This window comes from Lynx canadensis, chromosome B4 (genome assembly GCF_007474595.2).
Source record: "Lynx canadensis isolate LIC74 chromosome B4, mLynCan4.pri.v2, whole genome shotgun sequence".
Classification (NCBI taxonomy): Eukaryota; Metazoa; Chordata; class Mammalia; order Carnivora; family Felidae; genus Lynx; species Lynx canadensis.
Genome location: NC_044309.1, coordinates 77,210,180 through 77,234,721, shown reverse-complemented (window position 1 = coordinate 77,234,721; position 24,542 = coordinate 77,210,180). Strand labels below are relative to the sequence as shown.

The 24,542-nt window shown below is 43.4% G+C and overlaps 1 protein-coding gene across 2 annotated transcripts in view; it reads left to right on the top strand.

The window, feature by feature from the left end:
- The first annotated feature begins 7,822 nt into the window (after positions 1–7,822).
- The window catches only part of SLC11A2 (solute carrier family 11 member 2), a 33,931-nt gene continuing 17,211 nt past the window's right edge, over positions 7,823–24,542 (top strand). Inside the window, exons 1-5 of one of the 2 annotated variants that reach the window (XM_030322598.1) lie at positions 7,823–7,945; positions 20,478–20,549; positions 22,470–22,618; positions 23,136–23,261; positions 24,368–24,487. In XM_030322598.1, the coding sequence (XP_030178458.1) occupies positions 7,900–7,945; positions 20,478–20,549; positions 22,470–22,618; positions 23,136–23,261; positions 24,368–24,487 (513 nt within the window). In that variant the 5' untranslated portion in view covers positions 7,823–7,899. Of the gene's footprint in view, positions 7,946–9,124; positions 9,277–20,477; positions 20,550–22,469; positions 22,619–23,135; positions 23,262–24,367; positions 24,488–24,542 lie in introns of those variants that run through there. The other variant, XM_030322599.1, reaches the window with a different exon arrangement.

The window sequence follows — 24,542 nt, the reverse complement described above, 5'->3', positions numbered from 1 at the left end:
TGGGTTCAGTTTCTATTGGGCAAAGGAAGTCCCTGCCTCAAGTCTAGGCACCTGTGCACACTCAACAAGATTCATAAATATCTTACTTAGAAGAATCAATAGTAGAAAGACTTTACAGATTTTGCAGTTAAAAAATTTTTTTTTTATTTTTTTTTTATTTTTTTTTTAAATTTTTTTTTCAACGTTTATTCATTTTTGGGACAGAAAGAGACAGAGCATGAACGGGGGAGGGGCAGAGAGAGAGGGAGACACAGAATCGGAAACAGGCTCCAGGCTCCGAGCCATCAGCCCAGAGCCTGACGCGGGGCTCGAACTCACGGACCGCGAGATCGTGACCTGGCTGAAGTCGGACGCTTAACCGACTGCGCCACCCAGGCGCCCCGTTAAAATTTTTTTTAACGTTTATTTATTATTGAGAGACAGAGAGACACAGAGCATGAGCAGGGGAGGGGCAGAGAGGGGGAAGACAAGAATCCGAAGCAGGCTTCAGGCTTCAAGCTGTCAGCACAGAGCCCTATGCGGGGCCCGAACCCACAAACCACAAGATCATGACCTGAGCCAAAGTCGGACACTTAACCGACTGAACCACCCAGGCGCCCCAGGATTTTGCAGTTTAGTATCACTGTCCTAAAAGTCATCGATTTAATGTAGAAAAATAATTAACATGATCACATACACATGCAAATATATGTTAATAAGTGTACATGTATTGCTCCACGGGGAAGTTATTGGCTCTGTCTCAGGATCTTTGCACGTGCTGGTCCCTCTGCCTGGAAGTTCTTTCCCAGATGCTAATCATGTGGTTTGCTTTCTCACTTTGGTCAGATTTCTGCTTCAAAGTCACCCAGTGACATCTTCTCTAACCATCCTTTGTCAAATAATCCTTACCTCTCACCTCTGGCTCTTGCTGCTCCTTACCTTACCTTTCAAATTTAATTTTTAATGTTTATTCATTTTTGAGACAGAGAGAGACAGGGCATGAACAGGGGAGGGTCAGAGAGAGAGGGAGACACAGAATCCAAAGCAGGCTCCAGGCTCTGAGCTGTCAGCACAGAGCCCGACGCGGGGCTCGAACTCACGGACAGTGAGATCATGCCCTGAGCCGAAGTCAGACGCTTAACTGACTGAGCCACCCAGGCGCCCCTCAAATTTATTTTTTAATAGAATTTATTACTTTCTCACTTATATTTATTGACTTGTTTATTATTGGTCTCCCCCACAGAATGTAAGTTCTCTGAGAGCAGGACATTTGTATATCTTGATCATTACAATATTCCAGTGCCTTGAACAGCACTTGCACATAGTAGATCCTCGGTGCTATGTTTATTAAATAAATGAAATGAAATGGAACAAACATTCCTCTGCTGTTCTATGAAGCTAAACAGAAGGAACCATGAAGTCTTTCTAAACTAATCCTATTCAGCTTTAGAAACTTGGTCATTCTGAATCTCTGTCATTCTGAATCTCTGACCCCTGGAGAAGACTCCCTACCAATCTCTTTTTCAGTTCAGATGACTCCAGTAGGGCTGACCACACCCCCTAGCTCTAATGGTCAGCTTTTGTCCCAGGCACCCCTGGGCACTGTTTTCAGCTTGGGACTTGGTTCATGACCCAAGCTAGGTTATCAGACAGAGCCCTCCCCAACACTTTTGCTGGAACAATAGGGAAAGAGATACTCCAAGCTGTGAGGATGACATTGGCCCAGAGCAGATGGTGGCCATTGTTCCCCCATGCAAGGAGAACTTGCTTGAGAATAAAATCATTCTAGGATGGATACAGAGTCGAGAGAGAGAGAGAGAGAGAGAGAGAGTGTTAGATAAAGACAGGTGCACAGTAGCTTGGCAATATTATCTGAGTCCTCAGATCCAGCCCTGCTTCAAGCTAGATGTGCCATTGGATTTCCCACTTATGTGAATGATTCAGTTCCCTTTGAGCACACCAGTCTGAATGGGTTTCTGGGTGTCACTGACCATCAAAAAACAAAATGAAAATCACACCTCGTGCCCATTTAGCTGTATAATTTGTGCCCCATCAATTTTCACTTTTTTACTGAATGACACATGCAGGTTTTTATCTAAAACTTTTGAACATTTTTATAGTTTACAAAATAATCTCGTGTGTATATAAAATTTAATTTTAATACAGTTATGTGAGGCGGGGTATATGTTGTTCTTTTAATTGGTTAAAACTTAAGCTCAAGAAATCAAGCAATTCATTCAGCATCACACAGTGAACAGCAGAGCGAGAACTCTAATAATGTGGGTCTTCTGGTGCTAAATCCAAGGCCTGGTCTATAGTTTTCCATCTGCTTTCTTAAGTATTTGTAGAATTTCTTCATGAATTTATTTATTTTTTGTCTCTCTTAACAGAGGAGAAGCTCACTTAATAGGACCTTGCTGTTTGCCTTGAGTCCCTCTTTTAATTCCTAGGGCAGCTTCCTGGAATGAGTGAGGTTCAGGAGTAGGGGGTTGGCTCTCACTGATCGTAAGGTTAGAGTTGGTCAGATCTGATTTCTGTCATCAGGAGCTTGTAATCAGCTGACTGAAATAATGCATATGTATTAAAGTGGTGCTTTTCCACCTTTTTTCGACTGCTATGGTAAGAAGCCACACACACATCATTAAAGTTTTACGAAGCAATACCTGCCTTAGTACTTATAACATTCTTTGATATTTCCTATTTCATTAAAAAAAATTTTTTTAATGTTTACTTATTCTTGAGGTGGGGGGTGAGGGGGACAGACAGAGAGGGAGACACAGAATCCGAAGCAGGCTCCAGGCTCTGAGCTGTCAGCACAGAGCCTGACGCGGGGCTTGAACTCACAAACCGTAAGATCATGACCTGAGCCAAAGTCAGACACTCAACCGACTGAGCCACCTAGGTGCCCCAACCTGTTTCATTTTTTAAAAATTCGGATTGTGACCCACTAAATTGACTTCATCATTCAGTAAGATGGATTGAGACTCAGTTTGAAAAACACTTTTACAGGCCACATATATGTAAAGTCAAATCCAAGCTAAAGTTCAAGATCACAAATGTTTATTGAGTGCTAAAGGATGTGCTAAGTATATTACTAGGTGCAGTGAACAATAAAAAAATAATGTATGTACAGCTATCTTTATGAAGCTCATACTCTACTGGCAAAAATTAGAGAATAAGCTCAATAATTAATAAAAGGAAAAATCCGAGCCAAAAAAAAAAAAAAAAAGCCCTCACAAAGATTCTGGAGCAGCAGAAGTCATATCCCGTGAGAATCAGGAAAGGCTTTAAGGGAGCAGGTGGTATCTGAGTTGAGCCTTGAAAAATGGATACTAGAGGGACACGTGGGTGACTCAGTTGGTTGAATGTTCAACTCTTGATGTTGACTCAGGTCACGATCTCATGGTTTGTGGGATCGAGCCCTGCATCAGGCTCTGTGTTGGCAGCTTGGAGCCTCCTTGGATTCTTTCTTTCCCTCTCCCTCTCTCTGCCCCTCCCCTTCTCGTGCTCTCCCTCCCCCAAATAAACAAACTTAAAAACAAATTTTGATAAAAAGCATTAAAAAAATGGAGACTAGAACTGTGAGTGGAGGTAACAAAAGGAGCCAAAAGCATAGAGTCAGGCAAACCCAGGGTGTGTTGGGGAAAGAAAATAGGAAATTCAACTGGAAGGAAGGGTTCGCATGGTGGAGAGGTGGAAGATGAGGTGGAAGGAGGGCTGGAACCATGGTGTGGGGGATCTTGAATGCCAGATGAAAAGTCTATTCTGTATTTAATGTGATAATGTGTGTAAAATATCCTCCACGTGGCATGAAGTGGCACTCAGTTGATGTGATCTCCTCTTTCCTTCTTTACTCTGTAGGCTATAGGAAGTTTCCAAGTGGGGAAGAGAAATAGATTGATCAGGAGGAAATTAAGGCTGTGGAGATCAGAGCTATGGGGGCCTAAGCAGGAAGGTAGCAGTTGAAATAGAAGGGGACAACTGACCTTGCGCAGGTAGGCTATATAATTACCATTATTTTATGTAAGGGAAGATGAGGAATCCATGATAACCTTCAGTTTTCAAGTCCTAGAAACTGGGAATATAAGGAAATTGTAAGAACAACCTGGTTTGAAGAGAAAGGAGGATAGTTGGGGATATAGTAATGCTGACTTTCTAGCTGGACATGCGAGGAGAAAGTCCAAGAGGCAGGTGTAGCTCAGGGAAAGAGGGTACAGAGAGTAATGGCCTTTGGGAATCATTGTCAAGAAGGTGAAATGGTGCCATGGCTGTGAAGGGATGCTATCACAGCCTGGGACTCCTCCCCAAGGACACACTGGTGAACATGATAAAGTTCTGGCTCTCAAGGAGAAATACAAACCACAAAAGCAATTCAGTGTTATGGGAAAGGGAAGAATACAGTATAGTATACCATAGGAGTACATAGAAAACATGCCTTACTCAGATACTTGGGCTCGTGGAAGGCTTTTGGAGGAAGAAGCATTTAAAGTGAGACCTCAGTGGTGAGTAGGAATAGGCCCAGCTGAAAGATGTGTAGAGCAAGAATGTTCCAGCAGGAGCACAGCATGTGAAAAGGTGGGGAGGCAAGAAAGAACATTGGTGCATTTGGGGAACAAATGATAGAGAGAATATCCTTCAGAGGTTAGTATCATGCCCACTTATCATACCATATCAACACAAAGATTTAAGAGCGTACCCATGGTTTCCCAGCTGGCTAGACCTCAGATCCAGGTCCGTGTTACTCTTAAGAGGTTGCTCTTTCCGTTATTCCAAGCTGTCCCATAGTCTCTAATGCTGGGTGGGTCCCGGTATTGTTACACTGAAGTTGTAGGGATTGTGTAGAATTAGAGGACCAAGGGTTGAACCTAAGGAATGCCAACATTTAAGGAGTAGGAAGAAGAAGAAAAGTAGCAGTTGAAGAAAGTAGAGGAAGCGCGATCCAAATAGAACTGCCCAGAGAGCAGAGTATGATGGAATCCAAAGACACAGAGTTGGAAGGAAGAGGAGTGGTATGACATTTCGAATGTGGCAAGAGCTCAAGAGTCTGTGGGTTCTGACCATAGATGGCCAATGATGATGTTATTTAGCTAACAAGAAAGTAATTACCGGGGTAGATCACAAAGGGTGGAAAAATAAAGGAGTGTTCAGGAAGCAGAGTAAGTGCTGGTCACTTTTTCAGAGACCTTGATTTTGGGTTTTACAAGAAGAAGTAAGAAGGGAAGCCAACTCTGTGTTGGAAGCACTAGGTTTATTAGGAAGTGCTCTTGAGATCACCACGAAGGTAAGGGAAGCAAATCTGCACCGAAGGAGAAGTCGGGCTGTGAGGCAGGACGAAGGCTCAGCTGACCTTCAGAGCTGTTCCTGGTTGGGGTGAGAGGGATGAATCTTTACGCTCCTACATAAATCAGTCATTCCGTGTGGGCTGCCTAAGAAAAAGGCATGACGTGACAGCTGAGGGCCATCTGTCAGCAGTGTGCCCACTTCAACAGCTGGGGTCATAAGTCCTTTATTCTCAAGGGGTATCCTGCCTGTGCATTCCAACATTTATCACAGCAATAGCTTTACAAGGCTAGCAGATTCGAGGGAGGAATGTTGTTAGGGTAGTAAGACTCAACTTGGGAAATAGATACATTAATATAAACATATCCTAATTATTATTCTGTATTGCCTTGTCAGGCAGTATGTCAGCCACAACATATTAAAAAGTGGGCTAATCCGTTTATGAAACACCTCCCATATAGCTGGCCTTTGTTAGCAGGTGTGCAAAGATAAGATAATCACCCGTATTGAGAAGCTAACAAGTTAGTGGGAGAAGGGATGCACCAAAACAATAACCCTGTAAGAGGCTGTGCTTATCTTATTTGTGTTTATATCTGTACCACCCCATCTATGCCTGGCACACAGTAGATTCTCAATAGGTATATACAGAATGAGCCAGTGCTAGAGTAGAGCAAAATTTGCTTGGGTCAAAGACAGAATAGAGGGCTAATGCAGCCTGGAGGAGGCAGGGAATGCATCACGGAGGGGGATATTTTAAGGGAAGCTTAAATGATAATAACGAGTTTTCCAGGTAAGGAAGGGGAGGGGTGGGAGGAGTTAATTCCTAGCAGCTGTTTCAGGGAAAACAAAAGCATGAAAAAGAATACTTGGAGGGTGGGTCAAAGGTAAAGCATGGAAGGAAAAGTCTCCTATTTCGATAAAGGGCACGCGCGACACAAACACATAGTAACATCTACCCAGAAACGAGTTGGCTACTGTGGTAATGTGGGATATTCAGGGAATTTACAAGAGATCGTTTTTTGAGCTGGAGTTGAATGAAAGGGAATTGTTTTAGGTGTACACAACAGAGGCAGAATGGTATGGTAGTTGAGCGCTGGTTCTTCAAGAACAGATCTGTGTTCAAAGCCTAGCTCATGTTTGTGACATGTTATATGTGGTGTCTGATACGGATACATAATAAGAATGCAATTAATGTCAGTGAGAATCGCGGACCTGGAAGGCATGAGTGGAGTGTATATACCAGGGGAACTGTTGAGTAAACAAAACAGGAGCTATGGTAGAGTCTCATTGTAAAATCCATTCCTGTTTTTGGAACTCCTAAACCAAAATAGGGCTTCTTCCTCTAACATTTTAGTTCAGGGATGATTTCGTGTGTACGTATTTTCCTGGGAAGGGGGACAAATCGGTGCCCCACTCAATCTAAGGCAGCTCTGCATTGGGAACTTGTCTGAGGTAGCACAAGGACAAGGAGCAGGGCACATTGTAATGATACGACTTTTAGTATTTGTGCGTGCCCTGGAACAAAGAGATCTTCATCTGGGATCCGGGAAAGAGATTTGTAGATCTTCTGACCCTACGGTTGTTCTGAATAGGAAGCAGAGCCACCTGCTAGAAGCCTACTTTGACCAATATGAATCCATTACTCTTTTCTTTCTTTTCCATTCTAAGACATTTCTTTCTGTCGCACTTATTTGCATATGTTTTTGTGGTAGTAAGCAGATTTTCTTTAAAACTATGAGAAAAGTTTCTGAAGGCAGCAACTTCTTCCTCCCAGTATCCCACTTCACTCTTCTTACTTGCCCCGCCCCCATGTCTCCTTTCCACCTCTGCCTCCAGCTGGCCTACTAAACTATTTGCCAGAGGCATGATTTCCTCATTCTTTCAATTCTCCTTCTCCCAGATTGAGAAATTCTGGGCTTGCTCTGGATTTTTTTACAGTCTCAGGTTTTCGTTTTTGTTTTTTCTTTTTCTTTTCCAGCAGATGCCCCAGTCCTGGGTTCGCATGTCTTTGTTGTCAGCCTGTGGATCACTGATTGACCAGCCTGAGCCAGCGGGTCCCTCAGATCCCAAGGGACAGACTGGGCGGTGCTTTTACCCACACCGTGAGACTCCTCATAATTGCATCAGTGCTGCACGTACCTATGGAAAATACTAGTGGACTGTCAGGCTTGGGGTTAATTGGTTTCAGCTAACACCTTATGGGAGCAGAGTCCTTGTGCACATGCTGCCGTGGTACAAGTGCCCTAACTAGCTTCACACCAAGGGGAGTGGCATCCTGAAGGAAAGCAATTCCTTTGACTCCACCCCTTTCATCCACTGCCACTCACAGATTGGCCTCCAGCTCCTGCCCGGTGGATCAAAGACGAAATCTTAGAATACACGTTTTCAAACTCAATTAATTGTTCATTAATATCCGGGAGTGGCAGATATACGATGCTTCCCTTTTCATGGCAGGTCAAAGATGAAATTTGATTATGCTTTGAAGGGTGTGGTTTGCCTCTTGAAATTCCCGGCAGTGTCTTTACCAACGTGGTGTTGCCCAGAGCAGCCCAAGTGCCCTTATCTAACCAAGGGAGGCGCACTTGTCTGCATATATACAGGCAGGAGCCACACTCGGAAAAGTCAAATCCAGCCTGCACAATGAAGAAGCAACCTAAGAAGGATGAAGCTCCACACTGTGAGCTCAGTAAGTAGCCAGCAACCATGCGGAAGCCCAAAGAGGTTGCTTAGCTGAGCAGACCCGTTAGGGGGACATGAATGGCTCCAGCCATTTTACTTTCTAGTTGCAGCAGAAGTTCTCACAGGAAAGGTTCTGGTCTGGAAGGACTTCATCAAGCCTTTCTGAAAACTACCCAGAGGTGTTGGAGAGAGATTCTCAGAACTAATTTGTGCATTTTCTTTTTCTCTCTAGGGGAAGTTCTGTATGGAAACCAGCCTGTACCAGAGTAACTGAGGATACTCAGCCCAGTTTTTTTTGTCCCTGAGATTTTTACTTGATTTGGAGTTTTCTTTTTGCAGTTCATTCTCCTTCCTCCTCTCTTGGACTCTTTTTACTATCTAATAAAATTTTCTCCTAGCAGTTTTTTTACGTGGAGAAAGAAGTTGGAGGGGTTTATGCTTCTTTTCCTCTCTAAGCCTACAATTTGGTTAGATAAGCCTGGTTATCTTCAACGTAAGCTGTAGGGGGGTGTCTAAGAATGTTACTGGAAGCTCTAAAGGGCATTGTAGAAAATGAGGGTGGCTCGTCAGACAATTTTTCTTCCCTCTAAAGCACCACTAGTCTGGCTATCATCTTCAGGGAAAGGCTGGCGTTGTGAGGTTGGGGCTGGGGCGGGATCGCTTTTAGGTAGGCAGAGATAAAGCTTGGGGGAAGAAGCGAACCAGCCGGGTAGGATGGAGGAAAACAATTCATTACAGAAGCTTGGGAGTGGGGCATCTGATGCGGTGGAACTGGCTGTACTAGCTGATGTCTCGCGATTCCTCCCGGGTGTGGGTTGCTTTCGGTGAAGCAGCAGATACTATGGTGTGGCTCTGGGGACGAGAGCATATGGTCCTGCCAGGTTGGCTAAACTTTATGGAGTGGAGCTGTACCTCGCTGAACAAAGTCTCCAGAAAAAAAAGGGGCTTGACTGCCAGTATCTAATGTGAGGCAGCGGCTAACTGAGGTAGGAAATTGATCTGACCCGGGACTGGGCGAAGGACCGCCGGAGCCCCGGCATCCACACTCAGTTGAGCACGACCCGCGCTCGCAATGGCTCGGCGAGAAACAGCTCCAGCCCAGGCCGTCGTGGCCCCGCCTCCAGCCTGACCCTGGGGTGGGCGGACCCTCGGGACGCCCTCAGCTGGCCACGCGCGCCGGCAGCTACCGGGAATACGAGGAGTCCAGCCAATAGGAATGTGCAACTGCGGTCCTATCGGCCAATCGCGGGGCGTGTAGGGGGTTGGCCGGCTTGGCGCTAGCTCCCGGGATATGGAGCGGCCAGCGCGAGGGCATCCTGTCTGGTGGCTGCGGAACCGGTAAGGCCACCGGCGGGCGAGGTCAGGGGTCACGCGGCCGCACCAGTTTCCCCAGGCAGGCCGGGAGGGCGCGGGGGTGGGCCAGGGAGCAGGCGCCGGGGCCAGTATGGGGCACGCGGGGCGCCATGCGGGACGGCGAGGGGCGGTGCGGGCAGGGAGGGTCTGAGGCGCGGGGGGGCCAGACAGAGCCGCCTTATTCGAAGGAAGACAGAGAGGGGGGCGGGGGGTGGGGGCAGGGAGCGAACGCCTGAGGTTGTGGGGGCCTCGTCCCTTCCCCGCCGCGGCCTAGGCGAAATGGCCGAACCCCCGGTTGGACCTGCCGCCGCGCCGGAACCCGTGATCCAGGGTGCGCTGACCCGCTTCACGCCGCGCAGGAGGCGACGGGCACAGGGCAAGGTCCCCGCAGCCGCCTTCTTATCTGCGGAGCCCTGGGGCCGCGCCCGTTCCCTGGGCCTCCCGCCGCTCCTCTTCAACAATAAAGATCACTTTAGTGCAGCCGACATCCATGGAGCGCCTTCGAGTGAAGGGCCTGGGCAGGCCGCTGAGTACTCGCGTGTAGATTGGTTTTAGGGCTCTTTGTGCCGCTTCCTGGCTCCAGGTACTTTTATAGGGGGCACACGGTATGGAAGTGGGGTGGATGCTCTCCGACTGTTCGGTTTCTTGTATCCCTGCTTTTAAAGCTGCGATATTCCGTCTTTGGATTCCTTTCCACTCCACCCCTCCCCCGCGCCCCAATTCCCCGACTCATGTACCAGACGATTTCAAAGAGCATCTTTAGGGAAGAAGTTGAGGAACCTGGGCTTGAGTTTTCCTGTGTGTAAAATGAGCATATTTTCATATTGTCTATTGCTTTCAGAAGAGTGCTGCGAAGTTAAGGGAACGCGGCATATCTTTAAAGTGGAAGGCAAAAGCAGAAATTCTGTGGAAGGAGAAGCAAGGGCAAATGGGCTTCCAGAAACTTTTGCTGGCCATTATTTTAGTGAATATCGGTGAAACCGGGGGGGACACTGTTGACCGTGACTCCTGTGAATGGAAGGCCCACCAGTTTGCACCACTTCTTGGCTGTGCAAACCTTTGAGCAAGTTGCTTAGCCTCCTGGTTCATTTGTCTCCAGGAACTTAAAATGAGAATTGATAATATAAATCTTACAGGGTTGTTAGTGAGTATAAAATAAGTTGATACAGATGAAGTGCTTAGTTCTTGGCGCGTAGGAATTTTTATTACTTACACGTGCCTTCTTTCCGCTAAAGATTCCCGTCTAAAGAATTCTGATCTTATAACTTACCCTTTGCTCAGAATCGTGTGAGCCTATTGTGAATGAATCCTTAGGCCCTTGTTTTCCATCCCTGGTGTTAACATTGACCTGAAGGTATAGTATAATTCCGGGTGATTAGAGGCTTCCTACTGGGTGTTTACTGTATCATTAAATAAGGTTGGAAACTATCACTATACTAGGTATGGCTGTGATAGCTGTGTTGAGTAAACGAAGCCTCAGAACTTTTTGGGCTGTTTAGTTTTTCATTGGAAAATACTTCATTGACAGTCTTGGCCCAGGCACGGTTTATTTTGGATCCACTACCAAAAAGGCCATGATTGCAGTATACTTGGTTTCTCTTGTTTCCGGGATGGCTGTGGGACTTCGGAGGGGAATTTCTGGGCAGCCTGGCAACACTTCTTGTTAATGAATGGGGAAGCTTGGTATGAATCTAATCTTACTTTACTGTTAGGAAATCCGCAGTGGTTCCTTGGATTACTCTACAGAGCGACTACTAAGCAGTTTTACTTCAGTTTTGACTCAGTGACGTCAAGGTTAGAGGTTAGAGAACAGTATCCATAAAGTAGCATCTTTTGGGTGGGTGCTGTGGAGTGAAAGGCATCTTTGTTCCTTGTCTCCTCCCCATGTACATAAATACAGTCTGCTGACAGATTTATACCCTTTCCATGAGCTTAAAAGTCTCTCTTTTTTAAGATTTCTTTTTAATGTTTATTTGTTTATTTTGAGAGGGGAGAGGGACAGAGAGAGAGAGAGGGAGACAGAATCCCAAGCAGGCTCTACTCCAGAGCCTAATGCAGGGCCCAAATTCACGAACTGTGAGATCGTGACCTGAGCTGAAATCGAGAGTCAGACACTTGATTTTAGGGCCACCCAGGTGCCCCTAAAAGTCTCCCCTAAGTTCTCACGGTGTTATCTGGAAGGCACTAATGGAAGACTGTTTTGTCTTCCAATTCTCCCCTTCCACGAAAGCTGCTATTTACACACATAGCATAATCACAAAATGAGAAACTCCGAATTTGTGAAAAAGAGTATGCTGTCCCGATTTGGCTGAAGTACGGATGGTATACGTTCAGTTATTTAGCTTTGGAATGAGACAATTTAGTACTTCTGTAGGGTTGAAAGTTGGATGTGGGTTTGGTGAGGGTAGAGGACGGTGTCTTCTCGAAACCTCTTGTGCTTGAGTAAGGAGGAAAGGGAGTGGCATCTTCAAAGAGTTGAGTGTTTAAGGCAGAAAAGGAAGCCTTTTGCTCTAATGTTGTCATCCTTACCATCTGAGTCTCTGTGGTCTGAATAAAATATTTTGGAAAAGAAGGCAGGGAGCATTTGAATGTGCAGAATATAAGGCTTTGGAAAAGCTAGACCCCTTTTGTCTCATCAGATGCTATTCATTCTTTTGATAATTTAACAAACAGATATTTAACAATTGACATTTTGGGGCCCCTGGAGACACAAAGAAAGACCCTTCAGACATTATCAGGGACATCATGGATAACATACAACATTGTTTGTATTATAAACTATAATAAAATGGGAATGGAATATAAAATAGTTGGCCAGGAATGATAGAAAATATACTTATCATCTAGTTCCTCTTCCACTTTTAATTTTTTTTTTTTTTTTAAATTTTTTTTTCAACGTTTTTTATTTTTTTATTTTTGGGACAGAGAGAGACAGAGCATGAACGGGGGAGGGGCAGAGAGAGAGGGAGACACAGAATCGGAAACAGGCTCCAGGCTCTGAGCCATCAGCCCAGAGCCCGACGCGGGGCTCGAACTCACGGACCGCGAGATCGTGACCTGGCTGAAGTCGGACGCGTAACCGACTGCGCCACCCAGGTGCCCCTCCACTTTTAATTTTAAGGCTGAAGTCACTTATATTTTTTAATGTGAAGACCAAAGTTTCCAGTAAAACCTTGAATTGGGAAGTTGGGGTTCTTAGTCTTGTCTTTATGCTTATTGCTGGTAGGTGATCTTGTTTGGGTTATTTTTGTTTTGGTCCCATTAATCGCTAGTAATCAAGTGACTGCTAAAACCCCTAGGTAATGAAAGGAGAAGGCTGCAAGTTAATTATTAAAATTTTAAACAAGTTCCAAAGAGCAGAAGGAGGCAGGTGTGCAGCTGGAGAATCTTGTAGTAAGTGTTATTTGTCTGTACATATAATTTTTCTTTACTTTAAGAAGAGACATGTTGAGGAAAATATGTACTCAAATTGTTAAGGCCAGGCTACGTCCGAGGGGCCAGAATGTGTCATTGGAATGAATGAATTGAATGTAGTCTAGTAATAATCATTCTTCACATTTGCCAGAGGAAAATGACTCATGCAAGTGTGAGGGCAAAACATTTTTTCTGAGGCATGAGTGGGTATAGGCTTATTTAATACTGACCTTCTTATTTCAATATAAAGGGGTGTTTGAAATTGTTCACAGAGCGTAGAGTTGGAGGATAGATGCGTCAGGCTGGGAGGCCAGATTGGTTCCCCCAAAGGGAAATGCACTGCTGTTTACTTCTGGTTAGGAAGAAATCAGAGGAAGCTCTCTGTGTGAGAATTGGGAGGAACAAAGACCCAGCTACAGTCTCTAGAGGTAAGACTTCAGGGACCCTGACTTGTGAGCATAGAGGTTTGAAAGCTGGTTAACCCTCAGCAATGAGCAGAGAAAGTGTTCTGTCTAGTAGGTATCAGGTCCTTCTAATTCTGAAGTCTCTGGTTGATGAGTGATATATTTTTTGAAAGATCAGTACTTCTGGACAGCCTGGCCACATTTCTCCCAGCTGTTATCATCTTTGACACCCGGGCAGCCAGTTTCATTATCTTTCTCCCCATTTCTTACTCCCTCTCTCCTTGCTGCTTAACATTTTTTTCTTCTTTTCTTTTTTTTTTTTATCATTCAGTGTTCTCAATGTCATGTTTTTCTTTCAACTGTAAAACAGATTCTCAGAAGTCCAGCTCAAGTGAGAAACAGCAGACTTGATGTTGAGTTGAAATTATGGTTCTCTGGGAGACTAAGCAAGATTATCCCAATTTTGAGATTATTACTACAGTATACAAAGTCAGTAGAATGAAAAACAGTCCACACTGGTATCTTAATGGCCATCGTGCCAGAGTGAGAAAGAGACACACACATACAGAAGCCCTGATGCGTATTAAGCACATTGTACAATAGGAGTACTGTTTGTACTTTGTGAACTGGGTGTGTTTCCGTGGCTTTGGCTGAAGACATTGTAATATGAAGACATTCTCTACTTAGGTAGTGAGGATTAGAGTTTTCAGGCCTTTTCTTAAACTAACACCACAGGGACTTTTCACTTTTCCTTCACAGAAGTAGGTGTAATCAGTCTCAACCTGTCTTTTCTTCATTTTATCATTTTCTATCAAATTCATTTTCATAACAGAAAAATAGGAGGCACTTACATCTAAATTTAAAAAATTCTAAACTTTGTATCCTCAAGAATAATTTAGAAATTCACAAGGCTTTTTAAAAATTAATTATCGGGGCGCCTGGGTGGCTCAGTCGGTTGGGCGTCCGACTTCGGCTCAGGTCATGATCTCGCGGTCCGTGAGTTCGAGCCCCGTGTCGGGCTCTGTGCTGACAGCTCGGAGCCTGGAGCCTGTTTCGGATTCTGTGTCTCCCTCTCTCTCTGACCTTCCCCCATTCATGCTCTGTCTCTCTCTGTCTCAAAAATGAATAAACGTTAAAAAAAATTAATTATCATAGTTGACATATAATGTTACATTAGAGTCAGGTGTACAACATAGTGATTTGACAATTCTGTACATTATGGGACACTTCCCATGGTACATGGAGTTCCCATTTGCCACCGTGAAATGTTATTACAGTATTGTTGACTATATTCCCTATGCTTTCCTTTTCATTTCCGTGACTTATTTATTTTAAAATTGGAAGTTTGTATTTCTTTTTTTTTTTTTGAGAGAGAGAGAGAGAGGGTGCAAGTGAGCGAGGGGCAGAGAGAGAGGGAGGGAGAGAATTGGGGCTCACCCTAAACAGGGCTCAAGCTCACCAGTGCAGGACTTGAACTCAGAAACCATGAGATCATGACCTGAGATGAAGTCAGATGCTTAATGGACTGACTCACCCAGCCACCTGGAAGTTTGTACCTCTTAATTCCCGTTACCTATTTTGCCCATCTTCCCTCACACCTCCACTCAGGTAACCATCCGTTTGGTCTCTGTATTTAAGAGATTGTTCATTTGTTTGTTTTGCTTTTTAGATTCCACATATAAGTGAAATCATATGGTATTTGTCTTTCCCTCTTTGACATATTTCACTTAGCATAATACCCTCTAGGTGCTATGTTATGCTATGTTATGTTACTCCTTACATGGGCTTTGGTGGGGGTCTTGGGGCAGCACCTGTGGTCTAAATCAGGGTGGGAGGAGCGCCTAGGTTGCTCAGTCAGTTGAGCATCGACTTCAGCTCAGGTCATGATCTCACGGTTTGTGGGTTCGAGCCCCACGTCACGCTCTGTGCTGACAGCTCAGAGCCTGGAGCCTGCTTCGGATTCTGTGTCTCCCTCTCTCTCTGCCCCTCCCCTTCTCATGCTCTCTCTCTCTCTCTCTCTCCGAAATAAACATTTTTAAAAAATTAAAAAAATAAAAATAAAAAAATAAAAAATAAATCAGGGTGGGGATGTTCAGTCCTTCCATGCTTTGCAAAAGCGATTCCTGACTACCCTGTGAATTTTGCCAGTCAACTTTAAACATTCCTGTTCACATTTATTTAGCCAGTTGCTTCCATATAAACACTTTTGGTTCCCTCTATGAGAGTTTGTTGCCTTCTTAATGCTGTCTTTGATTTTATTTATCTAGGGGAGGGGAGGGGAGGTAAAAAGGGATGAATTAGAGGAATGTTCAAAAACATTACTCTCTAAACTTTACAATTAATTTTAGGGAGACTTTTGCAATATTGAACACTACTCTGAAATCGGTGAAATAGTTTGTATGTATGTATTTATTTATGTTTGTTTATTTTTGAGAGAGAGAGAGCAAGTGAGGAGTGGGAGCAGGGGAGGTCCAGAGAGAGAGGGAGACACAGAATCCGAAGCAGGCTCCAGGCTCTGAGCTGTCAGCGTAGAGCTCAAACTCACAAACCGTGAAATCATGACCTGAGCTGAAGTCAGATGCTTAACTGACTGAGCCACCCAGGTGCCCAGATTTATTTATTTATTTTGAGAGAGGGAGTTTGTGCACCAGCAGGGGAGGGTCAGAGAGAGAGGGAGAAAGAGAGAGAATCCCAAGCAGGCTCCGCACTGTCAGTGTGGAGCCCAACTTATGGCCGGTTCCATCTCAGGAACCATGAGATCATGACCTGAGCTGAAACCAAGAGTCAGATATTTAACCAGCTGAGCCACCCAGGCGCCCCTTAACTTACATGTTTTTTAACATTCAGTATTTCAACTTTCTTGGGGGCAATTTAAAAACAGATTTGGGCTATCTAAATTGTTCTTTAAAAAATTAACTGTTCTTCCAGAGTTCTTGTGAATGCTAAGAGAACACATGAGATAATGTTAATTAGATGTTCAGAATTGATTATGGCTAGTATGTGTTTGGGGGGATACCCAAATTAAGGAGTCAGGAAACTCCTGACAAGGCAGCTTCTAATTTTTGCATTCAAGTGAAATTCCCAATTCATAATTTCAGAGCATGGCTGTTTGGGCACTAAGACAAAGTAGTAATAAGTTAAGCTTAAGATAGTATGTTATATGCCTGCCCGCTGGACAGCTGCAGATCTCTGATTATCCATTACAGAAGTTTTGTCAGACAGAGTTCATCTACACATTCTGAAAGTATTTGTTTGGAAGCTGAGTGAATCCATAGGACTTTTGCATTAAAAAATAAATAAATGGTACAAGTACATGACAAAATGATTTTTTTTTTAAGTGCAAAATGGTATATGGTGTATATTCAGTGAGAGGTCTTCCTTTCATCTGACCTTGTTTGTACTTCCCTACTCCTTCATCTTGGGGACAGCATTATTAGTTTTTGGTATGTCCTTGAGAGATAGTCCATACATGTACGTATGTATATTATCATCCCTCCTCTTTTTTTCTTCTTGCCATATAAATGATTCCATACTGTCTATAAATTGGATTTTTTACTTGAAAACATATCTTGGAGATTGTCTCCTATCAGTACAGTTAGATATGCTCTATTATAATAGCTGCATGGCATTCTATCCTGTGAATGTACATAGTCTATTTAACCAGTCTTTGACTGATATCAAGGTTGGTTTTAGTCTATTGATACTACAAACAGCATTACAGGAAATTTCCTTGCACATACTTCCTTGTATGAGTGTTTCTTTAGGATACATTCTTAGAAACATAATTGCTGGGTCAAAGGGTGCTTTTAACATTTGAGACAGAAAATGTAATTTTATTAGCCTTTTTATCTTGTAAAACATTTGTTTGAAAGTAATCTCTGTGGGGCTTGATCTCATGTGGGGCTTGAACTCATGACCCCGAGATCAAGAGTCACATGGCTCTATTGCTCTACCGACTGAGCCAGCCGGGCACCCCACTTGTAAACATTCTTACAGCTTTTTTTGTCTTGAAAGAGAGAGAGAGTGGGTACACACAAGTTGGAGAGGGGTAGAGGGAGAGAGAGAATCCCAAGCAGGCTCCATGCTCAGTGAGGAGCCTGACATGGGGCTTTATCTCACGACCCCAGGATTATGACCTGAGCCGAAATCAAGAGTTGGACCCTCAACCGACTGAGCCATCCAGGCACCTCATTCTTAACAACTTTTGATAAGGAATGGGATAAAACAGTTTATAGTACATGTATCCAGGAGTGCCATTTTTCTGTTGTTGCTGTTTGACAGGAGGAAACTTACTGGCTTTGGAAGAAGGTGACGCTTTATGGTTGAGGGTGAGCTAGAGTATTATCAAAAGTATATTAATCATAATTACCAAGTATTGCTGGATTGATTCTGGTTGCTTATATTTCAACTTGATCTTTTTATTAATGTAGTTAAATGACTGAAATGATCTGGTGGCATAGTCCTAGGGAGGAAAACTGTCTTAATATTAACTCAGTGCTTCCATATGAGTCTTAAATTTTCATGGAGATTTAAATACCAAGCATAACTGACCTTCTCTATTCCCTGCTCTCGTTATGTTCTGTAGACACTGGAAACAGTGGAACTTATAGTTTGTTAACTGCAAGTTTTGATGAGAAAAATGGAATCTATAATCTCTTTTCCTTTCTTAAAATAATACATTCCTGAGATTTCAGAGAGAAGGTCAGACTTCTTGTATCTTATTGGCTCTGTATGTAGTTAGTATAGGAATAGTCCCTTAGAATACAAATAACAATTGTAAAAAATTTTATCATGAAATATTTCTGTCTAAAATTATTTATCACCTTTGTAGACTGTAGGCTTGGGGAAAAACAGAGTACTATCTGAATTGTTTGTTCTCAGAATTTAATTTAAAAGCTTATTTTGGGGAGAAAATTTCACCAGATGCATTAAACAATTCTGTGCCTTAAAGAGGCTCTCAGTCATCACTATAAAAGTAATCTAATTTAGTCAGTTCTTGGTGAGTGGGGCCACATTGGAAGAAAGTTGAGTTATTCTTGATAATAACATAATACATAATAAAATATTAATAACATAATTTTAAGTAATAATAATGTTCTCAGAGTTGATCAAAGTATAAAGAAGGGCTCTTTACCTCACACCAAGTGGCCCAAAACCTTTTCCCGTAAGAGCCATAGTCCCAAAGCTGATTTGCAGTGCCTAATTTATGATGGGTTAGGATAACCTGATAACCTAGCTTCTTAGAATTCTATGTAAAATAAAAAGGCTCTGAATGGGGCCAAAGGGCTGTGCTATGATTGGAATCCAAGGGCTACTGCTACTCTGAGTGGTCAGCTATGTAAATCTCATTTAGATGAGGTGCTAAAGAGGGTTTGAATATCATCAGTATTACTAGCATCTTTTGGCTGGTTTTTCAACATCTGGTGTCTTAAAACCTGATAGGAGGGACATGGCTAGTTGTCCATTGCAACAAAATACTTGATATTGGTGATTATAGAGGTAAAAGATTATGTTTTCCAAATTAGTAAGTGGTAGTATGTTTTACATCGGGAAGATAGATGAAACCTAAAACCCTTCAGGTCTGAATTCTGTAATTCTTTAAAATAGGTACAGAATATGTTGGTAGATAGATTATGTAAAAAAGAAAGTAGAGGAATGTTCAGATAGGAACAAGGGACAAGAGAGATGAAGACTTTATACAGTAAAAGATATCTAAGGAGAGGCTTTATAACTTTTTAGGAGGATAGTTTTTATTGGGATTTAAGTGGGGGTTAGGGTTAACAATAAATATTGCCTTAGGGCGCCTGGGTGGCTCAGTTGGTTGAGTGGCCGACTTTGGCTCAGGTCGTGATCTCGCGGTTTGTGAGTTCGAGCCCCGTGTCGGTCTCTGTGCTGACCGCTCGGAGCCTGGAGCCTGCTTCGGATTCTGTATCTCTCTCTCTCTCTCTCTCTCTCTCTCTCTCTCTCTGCCCCTCCCCTGCTCATGCTCTCTCTCTGTCTCAGAAATAAACATTAAAAAATTTTTTTAAAAAACAATAAATATTGCCTTGTCTTTCTCCTTCTAAATTTGAAATCAACTGAGAAATAAATTCCTTAATCAGCAGATCAAAATGTTAAAAAATCATCCTGATTGGTGGGGTTGACTGGAGAATACTCCATAGATCTGTGGCTAGATGAGCTTACTACCATCTTCTCCCCTCCCCAGTTAAACTTAACCCAACAGGATGCTGGACCTCTGGGACAACCACTCATCCCGCTGTCCCCTGACCCCCACCTGGGCCTTGCAGGCCAGAGAGAAGTTCTGGCATCCTGCAGACTGTGCCTACTCCTCCTGGTACCTCATCTTTCCCTGAGAGCCCAAGAAGGGAAGGCCATGGTGATTAGTTTCTGCTCCCGGTTGTTGAAGGGTTAGGGAATGAGAAATGTCGTAGGAGAAGTCTCTCTCTCCTCAGGGAAATATGAGCCTGGGGAATAATGGCCCTCCTTTTCTCCCCCCTTCTCAGAAAATTGAAGCATGAGCTTAAATTGTTTCCTAGATCAAAAAGGGTTACAGATCTTTGTCCTTTGGGGCGCCTGGGTGGCTCAGTTGGTTAAACGTCCGACTTCAGCTCAGGTCATGATCTCATCGTCCATGAGTTCGAGCCCCACGTCGGGCTCTGTGCTGACAGCTCCGAGCCTGGAACCTGCTTCAGATTCTGTGTCTCCCTCTCTCTCTGACCCTCCCCCATTCCTTCTCTGTCTCTTTCTGTCTCAAAAATAAATAAACATTAAAATAAATTAAAATAAAAAACTTGTAAAAGGCAGGGGGACCAATCTGGTTTTAAATATTTGAGTTAATCTGGAAGCAAAGGCCAGAAACTGGGGGAATCGCCTAGCAGCCTCTCTGTGGATGCTTATTAAAAAGTATTCCGGGGCGCCTGGGTGGCTCAGTCGGTTGAGCGTCCGACTTCGGCTCAGGTCACGATCTCACGGTCCGTGAGTTCGAGCCCCGCGTCGGGCTCTGTGCTGACAGCTTGGAGCCTGGAGCCTGTTTCGGATTCTGTGTCTCCCTCTCTCTCTGCCCCTCCCCTGTTCATGCTCTGTCTCTCTCTGTCTCAAAAATAAATAAACGTTAAAAAGTATTTGCCTACTTCCCTGAAACACCTTTTGCTTCAGTTTGGCTTAGAAGTCTTATTAGCAAGACTTTTATATTTTTATTAAATATCTCAATCATACTCTGAAAACTAATTATTTTCAAGGTTATCTAATTCAGTAGAAGGATTAATTCTTTTCATATAATACGGGATCAATTGTACAGAGTAACAAAATGCTGGTTCTAAACTTTTAGTTTGTTCTTGCTGATTCCTCTCTTCCTTTTCTCCATTTCAGAATCCTATTCTAAGAACTTGGACACTCAGTCATCCACCATGGTATTGGGTCCTGAACAGAAGATGCCAGATGGTAATTTACAGCTTTGTGTTATTGTCTGATTTTTATTTGGAACTAAGTTTATTTTTTTTATTTTAATTTTTTTAATGCTTATTTTTGAAAGAGAGAGAGAGAGACAAAGCATGAGTGGGAGAGGGGCAGAAAGAGAGGGAGACACACAATCTGAAGCAGGCTCCAGGCTCTGAGCTGTCAGCACAGAGCCCAATGAGGGACTCGAACCCACGAACCATGAGATCATGACGTGAGCTGAAGTCAGACGCTTAACCAATTGAGCCACCCAGGCGCCCTGGAATTACGTTTAAATCAGTAACAGAAATTGACCATATTTTCCTTCTTGTCATCTGTGGTAACAAAAACTGTCCTTAACTCCGCTTCCCTAGCCAACAGTATCATCACGGAGACCTGCTCCAATCAGGTCCGATCCAGTCACCATCTGCTAATTTAGGCTGTAAATGAAAATGGATTTATAACTAGAGAGATCTGTCTCCTGTCTTATTTCCAATTCTGAGATGAGCCAAGATTAGCTACAAGTTTGGTTTCTATAGCAGTAATGCTTGCAAGGGCAGTATTAACCACAGACCTGGCATAAAATTCTTTAGAATGCTTTGGCTTTTCACAGCACTGCAGATACTTAACGTGAGGAGCAATAAAATACCGAGCAAGCACCTTAAACTGTGTATTCCATTAGAGCTTCTTGAGTGCTCTAATCCTTCCGAATTCTAAATGTCCCCTTTAGAATTTTCATTCCTTTTCTTTAAATATCTTCATTAATTCAGGGCCACTTCACCTCAGTGGGTCAGCTCCTTATAGAAAGAAAGCTTTTGTTTTTCTAATTGGAGGTTGCAAGGATTTCTTGGAAACCCTAACATTAGAGAGCTCTGTGGTTCAAAATAGCCATTTGATGGCTACCAAACTAGGCTTTGTGTCCTTCTGGCAGATTAGCCCTTTTCTTCCAGACCCTCCCCTTCCCAGCACTTAAGATTAACTGCGAAATGCAGGACTTAGGGAAACACTGATTACCAGTCTAAGATGAGACCTCCTATCACAAGGGTGCCCACACCCCGTGACCCAAAGCTCTTCACTGCAGACCGTAGTCAGGAGGCAAGGGTTCCTGCTTGGTGGCTTTCCTGCAGGTTCAGATTTTAGCTTGAACTGTGGCAGGATTTTTCAGCTTCCACATTTATTGAGAAGCCTGACAGAGGTATAATGTCCAAGGATGATTCTTTGAGTAAGTCCTACCAAATGATGGGTTGGAGACAGAACTAGACAGACTTAGTTCCTTTCTTCTAAAAGTTAAGATTTTAGGTTTCACCAGCCTGGGAATGTTATATTTTGAGCCCTAGACATCCGTGTTTTTAGAAGAAAATGAAGTGGTTCTAAAAATTGCTACCTGGGAATATAGAAGTGTGAAAGTAGGAAAACCATTGCAAGATGAGTGTTAAAACTGATCTAGAGCTGAGTGACTGGGGAAGAGGGGTGAGAGGGAGCTTTGTTACCATAAGCTTTTTTTATTTCCTGAATTTCCATCCCTGTGAATATATCGCCTATTAAAGAATTCATTTATTTTGGGCGCCTGGGTGGCTCAGTAGTTAAGCATTTGACTCTTGACTTTGACTCAGGTCATGATCTCACGGTTCGTGAGTTTGAGCCCTGCATTGGGCTCTGTGCTGCCAGCATGGAGCCTGCTTGAGGTTCTCTCTCTCACTCTCTTTCTCTGCCCCTCCCCCACTGGTGCTCTCTTTCTCAAAATAAATAAACTTTTAAGAAAGGAATTAGTTTATTAAAAATATAAATAAAATATTAGAAATAAATTGAGTAGAGTCAGCTTGGTCTTGTGCATTTAGGTATTAAAAGATTTAATTTAAAAGTTACTAAGGATGAGTTGTCAGTGTATTTTGTTCATTTTCATTTCTTCTCAAATTTGTAATTTAGATGATGCTTCTGGAGACCATGGGGACCCTGCCAGTCTTGGTACCCTCAACCCTGCCTATAGTAACTCATCTCTTTCCCAGTCCACTGGGCACTCACAGGAGCCCTTCACCACCTACTTTGATGAGAAGATTGCCATTCCTGAAGAGGAGGTTAGTGACAAATCTTTGGAGGAAAACTTTATTTAGAGAAAACTTAGGAGTGAAAAGTCTGCTGGATAACTCAAGATTAATGGCCTCACATCTAATTTTGGCAAGCAGTCTCTGAAGACAGCTTTTGTAATCAGAATAAGTAGAAACTGGGAAAATGAGGGCCTTGAAAAACAGTTGCCACATTGACCTAGTGAATATTTTTTGATCTAGAAGTATGAATTTCACGTTCTTTTTTTTTACAGTGTCCCATTTGGGTACTGATAGGTTTTAGACTGAGAGGCTGATTGATGGAAAGAACAGGTAAAGAAAGGGCTCCTATTTGGACAGAGAAGAGGTAGCTTATTGATAAGAAGTGGGTAACATGGAAGTTGAACTTGGATGCACGCAGTGTCCAACATCCTAAGTCTTTTGATCTTATGAAGCTCATATTGTTGTTTTATATGTAACAAAATAACAGATAAATTAGATCAGTAATTTGGAGGTGGTAATTCGTTTGATGTCTTCCTCTCTCGTATAGTATTCTTGTTTTAGCTTTCGTAAACTCTGGGCTTTCACGGGACCGGGCTTTCTTATGAGTATTGCCTACTTGGATCCAGGAAACATCGAGTCTGATTTGCAGTCTGGAGCGGTGGCTGGATTTAAGGTGAATATCTGGTCTTACCCCTGTCCCTTTTTTTTTTTTTTTTTTTCAACGTTTATTTATTTTTGGGACAGAGAGAGACAGAGCATGAACAGGGGAGGGGCAGAGAGAGAGGGAGATACAGAATCGGAAACAGGCTCCAGGCTCTGAGCCATCAGCCCAGAGCCCGACGCGGGGCTCGAACTCACGGACCGCGAGATCGTGACCTGGCTGAAGTCGGACGCTTAACCGACTGCGCCACCCAGGCGCCCCTCCCTGTCCCTTTTAAACACACAGTACACCCTTACATCCTTTCCCTGTACAATGCCTGTCGGATGTCAGCCTCAGGAGTTACATGCAAATACTTCATTGGCAGTAATGCTTAGGTGAAAAGTACTTTCCACCATCTGCTTTTTTTTTTTTAATGTTTATTTATTTTTGAGAAAATGTGAGTGGGTGAGGGGCAGAGAGAGAGAGAGGGACAAAGGATCTGAAGCATACTCCTCACTCAACAGCAGTGAGCTCAATGTGGGGCTTAAACTCAAGAACTGTGAGATCATGACCTGAGCTGAAGTTGGATGCTCAACTGATTGAGTCACCCTTCTGTTTTTTTTTTTTTAATTTATTAAAAAAATTTTTTTAATGTTTATTTATTTTTGAGAGAGAGAGAGAGAGTGCCAGCGGAGGAGGGCAGAGAGAGAGGGAGACACAGAATCCAAAGCAGGCTCCAAGCTCTGAGCTGTCTGCAACGAGCCCCATGTGGGGCTGAAACTCACGAACCTTGAGATCATGTACTGTGCCAGAGTTGGATGCTTAACTGACCAAGCCACCTAGGTGCCCCTTAATTTATTTTGGACACATATTTGGTTTTAAATTTTTGTTTTGTTTTATCTACTCCACATAGTTTCCTTGAACAAAGGAGAAACTGTAGGTGGGAGAAACTAAGACTCAGAAAGGTATGAGGTGACCTAGCAGGTTATGTACAGAACCTGATACAGAACTCAGGTCATTTGATTCTGGATCTGGGCTCTTTCCTGAATGTTGTATTTCTCATTCATGTTGCTAAACAGCCAAACAAAAACACCCCAGTTGTCTAATGAGTGTTATGATGGGATTTTGTTCTTTTCTAGTTGCTCTGGGTTCTTCTGTTGGCCACCATGGTGGGGCTCCTACTCCAGCGCCTTGCAGCTAGACTGGGAGTGGTCACGGGGTTGCATCTTGCTGAAGTGTGTCACCGTCAGTATCCCAGGGTGAGCAATGTAGTGTGCTGTTTGTTACTCATCTCGTAGGAACCTGTGTGTCCGG